This window comes from Conger conger, chromosome 11 (genome assembly GCF_963514075.1).
Source record: "Conger conger chromosome 11, fConCon1.1, whole genome shotgun sequence".
NCBI lineage: Eukaryota > Metazoa > Chordata > Actinopteri > Anguilliformes > Congridae > Conger > Conger conger.
In genome coordinates this window covers 22,206,881-22,216,058 of record NC_083770.1, presented here as the reverse complement: position 1 = coordinate 22,216,058, position 9,178 = coordinate 22,206,881, and the positions used below count along the sequence as shown (strand labels likewise).

Here is a 9,178-nt window from a genome sequence, read left to right as displayed (position 1 = left end):
TGTGGGACTTATTTCCCGGGAGAATTGATTAGGGGAAAACAAATTACAACTGACAGATAAGGAATGAGATGTTATTGAAACTCTAGGAAACGAACAGACATTGAATAATATATGATAAATGTCAGAGTACAGCATTATATCCACTTGTGTTCTAAATATTATCAGTGCTCTGTAGACTAGTTTATTCGATACTCTTACATTATTAAACACTGTCAGTATACACAGATGTATTTACTGGACAAATTAAGGTTTTAGTACTTTGCCAAAACATACAACAGCGGATCTGAGTTTGCTAGCTCTCGGTTGAATTATTCCACTTCCATTATACTGTAAGCTTCATTAATTTGACACTGATTTTAGAGAACATGTCCAAAGCTGAATGAAATAGAGAATCTTTTCGCCCTATGAGGACACATATTAGATGTACCTTAACCTGTCACACTCAAAGCTCTTTCAAAAACTGGATTCCGATGCACACTAAAATGGGAATCTCAATGAGTTCCCATGTATCTGATTCAAGGTAAGTGTCATCAAACGGAGAAGGAGAACTCCGCTTGTCAACGGAAGGAAAGTGGTTGTCACGGAGCTCGTCTGTAGCTGCTCCACTTACAGAAGCACGGGGAGACGGATAGTGTCTTTCCTAGATTATTCCTATAAAAACGTAACAGGTCATTCATGAACAAACGGGAAGTGGTCATGTATTATAGCCAACCTTTAGGATTTCATTCAATTGTTTTTTTTTTTTTGTTTGTTTTGTTTTTTTAGAAAATATTTAGTGGGGTTTTCTGGACCTGCAACTTCAAGAGACCATCAAAGTGTATAGTACGCTCAACTGCACAGGAAACGGAAAACATATGACATGTGTGTTTTATTATTTCTCAGTAGCCTACATAATTCCAAGTAATTCACTAGTCATCTTGTAGCTGGTGTACTACTGCTGAAGAGGTCGCACGCGGACTTCTATGTGAACTAAGAGGACGGCTTTTGTCAAAACTACCGATGTTCGGCGCGTATACTAGTGCAATACAATACTCTTACTTTACACCGACGGCTATTTGCAAACGGGGTTGGATATATTTAAGAGATTGACCTGAGCGAGGAAACCCAAACAACTGTCTGTGCTAATATTAGCAGGCCAGTATTCTGACATCCATTATTGTCTAGACAATGCAATGCAATGCTGCCAATGCAGATCCCGTTGCAATGGAACACTCTTACTAAAAGATTAACACTATCAACAGTTGGTGGAAAGAATATCGGTTATCAACAGACAGCTTGCATCAAAGAGGAGACACTCGATAGACAATTCAGTGCTATTATTATTATTATTATTATTATTATTATTATTATTATTATTATTATTATTATTCAGATATATGCTTAAAGCATTTACATATTACGAATACCTGCTTGGCATCAAGGGATTCTGCACTACAGTCTAAACTTTTTGGAAACATCTGAAGTGTGTCCGTTTTAATAGGTAACGTATGAAATAAAGACGGTCACAATTAATATGCATTGAGAAAAAAATCCATATAAATGTGCCGTTCTACGGAAAAAGTAAAACCTCGTGAATAGTCTCTCTCTGTCTGTCTGTCTGTCTGTCTGTTTCTGTCTCTCTCCCCCTCTCCCTCCCTCATATGAATATAGATGAATATCGCCATATTAATCCACTTCAGTTGGTTATGACGCGCACACTTCACTACACACGGTATCCCACTGTGTACTCTTGCAGTGAGGGAAAGTTTTCGACAGGAGACGTCACCTGATTGGGATTGAAATAACTTTGAAAAAAAAAGCCTTTCTCCCCACCCCCACCGATTAGAAGACCGCCCACCACAGACAGTCGGGCCGAGACCCCTTATAGATTTAAAAAGAGAGGCTGCATTCACAGACTGACATTCATTCAACACTGCCATCTTAAGAAGATTACTTTACCGCTGCCTGTTCCAATAATACTCGCTTACTTTGCCCCCAACATGCTAAGGATGCTAACGCAACGCCAGCTCCACCCGGGCATGTTTTTCTTACTCATGTGGCTGTGTCATTTCATTGACGATCAGAAAGTGCACGGTAAGTGATCAATTACATTATTCTGTTGCGCCACATAAAATGTTCTTAAATTTGTGTTAATAAACAGGTTTGTAATTTTTTCGCTTTAACTCTATAGGAGTGTAAACGTTAGCCAGGCAAACAAATCAAACAAACTTTAGTCAAGTGTTCACAGAGGAAAAGTTTTACTTCCAGTTAATTTGACAGATCTTGCTACGTGACTACTTGTGGCACGTGCTTTACTGTGCAACGGTTTCCGAGGAGCAGGTGCGCTAAAAGCTATTTAAAAGTGCCTGGTTTTTGTGCACCCCATATTTCTATGTTACCGTTATAAATTAAATAGACAGAAATCATTAACTTGGATTCTAGTTGGAAGCCCATTTTCAACGCAGTAGCTAAACGTTGTTGTTGTTGTTAAGGCTATGGTGTAGGCAGTACGATCGTGAGCATTATGCAAACATATTTGATGACTTCTGGTTGAAATAAATTCTCAGCTTGGAGATTTGCGGTGGGAAATTTGCGCTTGGAATGAAATTAATTTATTGCCTGGGACATATCATGGGGTTAACGGTATTATGATCAGAGACTGCCGTAGATGTATAATCGGAAAATATATTGAGGTTATCATCATTTGACCCATTTTAGGCGGTGGATAGGCTAGACGAAGTCAATGGACCCCTAACTTGTTTAGCTATTTGCACCAGAACCGTGGCATTTCTGACATATATCGATTGGCACAATAATGAAAACAACATTTTGATTTAGCTTTGAACCGTTCATGAAATGACCAACTGTAGACACTGAAATCGCCCGAGTGGATTACGAAGGAAATTAGGCTATAACAAACTTTGCGTGACTGGATAGCTGTGTTGCGCTAGATTGTGGTGTCTCGCCACACTCTTTCTTAGATAAGTGCTGACTGACACAAATAGCTTTTGGGCCGATTATGCGTAGGCTAAATCACAAAGTAAACTTTGAAGCAAGTGTAAAACTCTTACTGTCAATACTTCCGTCATAATAACAATAATTAGCCACCTATACGATGACCGAATTTAACATGTAAAAATACTAAATGCATTGTAATTAGACATGCTAATATAGAGACTGAAACGCATCAATCCGAGTATTTGGTAGTTGGCTCGTGCAAATATGTCCACTATGAAGTTCCTATTTCTAGTGGTGGGTGTCTGGCTATACGCGCTATTTGATTGGGAAAAGTCACAATGTATGCTATGCCGTAGGCTACAGTTCCCAAATTTCTGCGACAGGCTGCCAGTAGATAAATAGACAGAGATCAGACAGGCAAGTGTTAAAACGGTCGTATTACGTTGCAAAAAACCCTGACAAAATACGACATGTGGGAGGAGAACGGGAGGGGAGGGGGTGGGGGCGTAAGCCAAGACACGGTGCGCAAGTGTTGTGTCTGGGTCAGTCCCCTCAGACGTTAATTCGACTGGGCTTCTTTATTTATTTATTTTACAGCTGGTAACTGCTGGCTACAGCAGGGGAGTAACGGGAGGTGCCAGTTCCTCTACATGCCGGGAATGAGCAGAGAAGAGTGCTGTAGAGGAGGCCGACTAGGGACTTCGTGGACCGAAGAAGACGTGCCGAATAGCACGCTGTTTAGGTGGATGATCTTCAATGGTGGAGCCCCAAACTGCATGCCCTGCAAAGGTGGCTGGCTTCTGTCTGTCTTGGCAGCGTAAACATTTTTGCATTGTCATAAGCTTTTTATAGACAAACTTTCATGAATGGTTAGGCCTAGTACTTTCCCCGATGCATTTATATCAATCTACAACCTGGGTCAATTCCAAGTATTTAAGGCAGCCTACTATTTAACAGTATATTGGTACGAATATGATTAGGTTGGCTATTTGTAAACATCTGTGATATCCTGTGTTCAAATGCGATGCCTGTTCGTGCATTAATTTGATCCTGTTGGCTGACTTGGATTAATGTAATTGCAGAAACATGTGACAACGTGGACTGCGGTCCGGGAAAACGGTGTAAAATGAACAAGCGGGGCAAGCCTCGCTGCGTCTGCGCCCCAGACTGTTCAAACGTGACCTGGAAGGGACCAGTCTGCGGTTCTGACGGGAAGACCTACAGAGACGAGTGCGCCCTGCTCAAAGCGCAGTGCAGAGGTCACCCAGATCTTGAGGTGCAATACCAGGGCAAATGCAAGAGTAAGTTGTTCTTTAATGCCACTTATTAAAATGGCCATGTTGCATCAGTAATATTTTAAAACAGGGATGTATTTTTGCACTTATTTTTTATTTGTATTTTTGCATCTTTTATCCCAGTAGTCTCATTGACAGGTAGTCTCAATGAGATCAGTATCTCTTTTACAAGACATGTGAACACTTAGAATAACATAGACCAATAGGTCTATTTATTGCACAAAGATAATATATGTATTGCATGGAATAAATATAATGCCACATTTGTTTATTTATTTGAAATGTTTTGACTTTTATAGAGACATGCCGTGACGTTTTGTGCCCGGGGAGTTCTACGTGCGTAGTGGACCAGACCAACAACGCCTATTGTGTGACATGCAATCGGATTTGTCCGGAAGTGACATCACCTGAACAGTACCTGTGTGGAAACGACGGCATCATCTACGCCAGCGCGTGTCACTTGAGAAGGGCGACGTGCCTTGTCGGCAGATCAATTGGAGTTGCATACGAGGGGAAATGCATTAGTAAGTACAAAAGCCAACAAATAATATAAGATGAAGCTCCATTTTAAGTATGTACTATAAAAAGGGCTGCCTCCTATTTTTTTGCTATCCATTTACACTATTATCTATTGGCTATTATCTATGTGTTCCACTTTGTATTTGCTTAACAATGTATTTTGGAGTAATAAATGTATTTATACTGGTAAAACGTTTCCAGACTCTGTTTTCTTTTGTTTGTTTTATTAGGATCTGTGTTTGTGACATAATTTGGCTGGTAGATATTGGCACTGTAATGACACAATGCACAAACTAAAAGTCACCTGACTACAGTTGAATCAGCTCAGAGACAAGTTACAGGGACAACCAAAAAAACGAAATCTGGATGAGTAGTTATCTTTAGGCAAGTTCCTGTACAGAATCAGATAATGCTATATGTTAGTTAAAGGTTGTCAGCGATGTTGCAGGCCTGCGTGTGTTACCAGCTGGAGGTAAATGTTGTCTTGTTTTCGCCACAGAGGCCAAGTCGTGCGACGACATTCGCTGCAGCGCGGGGAAGAAGTGCCTGTGGGACGCGCGTATGAGCCGAGGCCGCTGCTCGGCGTGCGGCGAGGCGTGCGCGGACAGCCGCTCAGACCAGGCGGTGTGCGCCAGCGATAACACCACGTACCGCAGCGAGTGCGTCATGAAGCAGGCCGCCTGCGCTCAGCGCCTCCTCCTGGAAGTCAAGCACTCTGGGTCTTGCAACTGTAAGTAATCCATAGAGTGAAAGACATTACCCGGCAGCCTTCACTTCTACAACCCCCCTCCCAACCCCTCCCCTCCAGAAAAAGCCTCAAAAGGACTTGAGAATGAGAATATGCGCAAGACTTCTTGGGGTGGCCTCATTCATTATTTAGTTTTTTTTGTTTAGAAAATGAGGAAAAAAATACATTTTTGAATAAGACGATAGAAGAGATTAATAACTTCAAGAGCCATTGAGATACTAATTTACATCAAACAACTAACAGGAATATATATATTTCAAAACTAACTTTGGCATTGAGAATCTTGATACTCAATACTAGATGAGAGTGTGGTCATCTTAGTAACACACCCACCTACCATAGCAGGTTGCCTTACTCTTGAGGTCTTTTGATTGCTGTAGTGTGGTTAATCTTAAAAGACACTCAAAAGTCATATCTTTGCAGCTTTTAAATGCCATGGTCACAATTTTTTATTGTGTATTTATGTTTTTTTTATTATTATTTCCTATATATATTTTTGCTTTCGGCTGTAATCAATCACTTCAAATGCACTAAAGTCAGCTTTGAAATACACAGCTATGCCTTCTTGTATATGAAAAATTAAACATGCAGGTGTAACCATTCAAGAAAGGTGCATTAGGTGATTGTAACATTGGTGCCATTTTAGTATATGTCATACAATTTGGCCAACATGTGAACTAACTGTTCACACTGTTATTTTACCAGTGCAGCACATGTAATTTTTTAAGTGCTCGATGTGTTGGGGCTGCCATTACTGTTTCAGTAGCCAGAAGGCATCAGTTACATTCCAAGACATTGAAGGCTATTTCATAAAGTCTGATGGAATAATGCAATTTTGTACTGCAATTGACCACTGTTCAGCACCTCTCTGCTTGGACTGAACTTGACTTAAATGTGACCATGCCGTCAGGCATGTAAACAATCCCAATGGACCAATTTTATGATCACCTTGTGAATTTATAAATATGGCATTTTACAGTTTGCAGGATATGCAGTGTGCTTTTAGAAAGATGCTCTCTTATTTCAACTCAGCTAATAGAAAACAAGTATCTATCTATCAGCTGAATTTGTGTTGCTGTTAGTAGTAGATGTGCTGTCTGTCTGAATACATCTGAACTGTTGGTGTGGAGTTCTAGGGATTGCCTATGTGTGTTGTCGCTGTACGATTTTTTTTATTTTATTTTTTTCTATTGTGAAATGTTTTTGTAGAAAATACCTCAAAGCTGCCTCTTGGCCTTCCCGTCTAAGGTGAAGCTGCAATTCAAGGTGTCATTCTGTCTGGTGGCAGCAGCTGTGTGAGAAACAAAGGTTACCTTAATGATGAAAAGCAAATCCTACAACACAAGAGCACTTTCAGCCTGCTTTCAGGAATCTTCCGGAAAAAAAGAGGCAGAGCCCATTCAACCTTCCCAACGCCCCTCCCTTTCGTAGAAAGCCCTGACTTTCTAGATTATGTAAATTGCGTTGCATAATTGGAGATCCCACAGCTCGTTGTTGACTGCCATGGTACGCCTTTCAGAGAGCTATGAAAACATGCACTGAGATTCCGTGCTGTTGTGATCCCTGTTCATACAACAGCTACCATATATTCTCCCATATAGCCATCAATGAAGACCAGGAGGATGAGGAGGAAGACGAAGACCAGGACTACATGGCTTATATCCACTTTTCATCGTTACTGCATGGATAAAATGCCACCACTATCGGTACCGTCCTAGAGCAAGGAATCATGTCCATACTGTACATATGTGTATGCTTATTTATTTTTTAAGACAAAAAAAGAAAAGTATACATATAGTTTGGTCTGCTAGATGTTTATTTATACTGTGTTTTGTGTTTTATAATTTATACATCTATGATGTCTGGCTGACTCTACCATTTTATTTTGTTTTTTCACTCGTTTTTTCATTGTCGTTTCCTTTCTTTTTTATTATGAAGAAATATATTTGTCCAAAGAGAAGCAGTGTTATTTATTGTGTGGTACAATGCTGCCATGTAAAGTATAAATCTTCTGCAAGCTGTAAATTGCATTCCGTGAGCTGTAGAAATCTGCTTATTGCTTATCATTCTCTATTTTTCAGATGTTTATTTTACAAATAAATGCATGTTAGCCTGTGTGTTTTATTTATTGGGGAATCTGTCGTTCACTATTGTACATACATCTTTCTGGTTTTGTTTACAGTTGATTATAACTGACCAAAGGGACTCTCTCACTGGTTCTGCAAAAGTACTTTATATGGTGCAGCACAGTAACATTAAAAATGAGCCTTTTTTCCCCCTTAAAGTAGGCCAATTTTATTTGTTTGTTTCTTTGTTTTTGGGTTTGTGTGTCCTGAAGACAGCAGTCTAATGCAGACAGTAGCAGTATTCAGTAGCAGTATTCTGTGTTTTCCACATTCAAATATCAATGGCTTTGGGAAGATACTTGATTTTTGTCAAAGATGTGCCATTAACGTTTGCCTTTTCCCCCAATGCAATTTTGCATAATATTCCTTATCCAATATTCTGCTCCATATAGCTCTTGCAGAGCTCCTAGATTACGTGGATATACTATGCTAAGTAACACTATATCAGCCTTTATCAATTTACTTTTTTCACATTGTTTTAAACATGATTTTTTTTTTCAAGCATCACAAGATAAAACATAAAACCAGTTTGAAATATATAGTTTTGTATTTTTTTATGTAAATGTCAAATGTATATAAAACGTTATGATGGTATTTGTACAGATATGAAGAGTGAAAATAAAACAAATTTTCCCTTATAATTTGTGATCTTTTATTGACTGTGTCATACAGTGTGTTCAACATACCAAGTCACATACCAAGCATGTTAAAGGTAGAATAATGGTGCAATAATATGATTGGATCCATTTTGAATGGGGTGGCCTGTAGTGTAGTGGTTAAGGTAAATGACTGGGTCACCCAAGGTCGGTGGTTCTAATCCCGGTGTAACCACAATAAAATCTGCACAGCCCCTTAATCCAGCATTGCTCCAGGGGAGGATTGTCTCCTGCTTAGTCTAATCAACTGTACGTTGCTCTGGATAAGAGCGTCTGCCAAATGCCAATAATGTAATGTAATGAATACGTTGTTAGGAGCACACAAATCAAGACAGTTCCGCCAATTATCGAAAACTAGCATTAACCCTGTTACCAGCAAGCCCTTAACCTTGTATTGCAGCAGGAGAGGATTGTCTCCTGCTTAGTCTAATCAACTGTACGTCGCTCTAGATAAGAGCGTCTTCCAAACGCCATTAATGTAATGTAGTGTAGTCAAGATAGAAGAATCCTGGACCAGCAGGTGGATTCAGTATGATTGATATATATATATTTCAAATGTCACACAAATAAGGCTATTTGCTATTGGGTATCGTCATTGGTATTGTACTCCAATTCATAAGTTAGGTATCTTCAAATAGCACAAACACACATATTTGGACACCCACATTAGCTACAACCAGGCCAATCGAGTAGCATGTGTTGTTAAGATGAGTAAATAAAGTCACGTTAGGATCCATGATTATTTATGGAAAATTACCTGAAAATAAATGTCCATCGGGCCTGCTTCCTTGTTAATATAGGTAAATATCTTTCAATAGTTGTAATAGTACTATAGTACGCCTATTCACTTTGGCTGTACTAATACTAATAGGCTACACTCATCACAGTGCAGTGCCA

At 39.5% G+C, this 9,178-nt stretch overlaps 1 protein-coding gene and 1 long non-coding RNA gene across 2 annotated transcripts; one reads left to right on the top strand and one right to left on the bottom strand.

Annotated features, from left to right (window-relative positions):
• The first annotated feature begins 1,913 nt into the window (after nt 1-1,913).
• On the top strand, nt 1,914-8,266 carry fsta (follistatin a). Its single transcript, XM_061261305.1, has 6 exons — nt 1,914-2,073; nt 3,535-3,726; nt 4,020-4,238; nt 4,532-4,756; nt 5,251-5,481; nt 7,101-8,266. Exons 1-6 carry the CDS (start codon nt 1,980-1,982, stop codon nt 7,187-7,189), a joined length of 1,050 nt encoding a protein of 349 aa, XP_061117289.1. The 5' UTR covers nt 1,914-1,979; the 3' UTR covers nt 7,190-8,266.
• LOC133140973 (uncharacterized) lies at nt 5,199-9,178 on the bottom strand. Its single transcript, XR_009710038.1, has 3 exons — nt 9,039-9,178; nt 6,716-6,790; nt 5,199-5,479 (listed from the first exon to the last, which is right to left on the bottom strand). It is a non-coding gene; the product is annotated as an uncharacterized LOC133140973 (long non-coding RNA).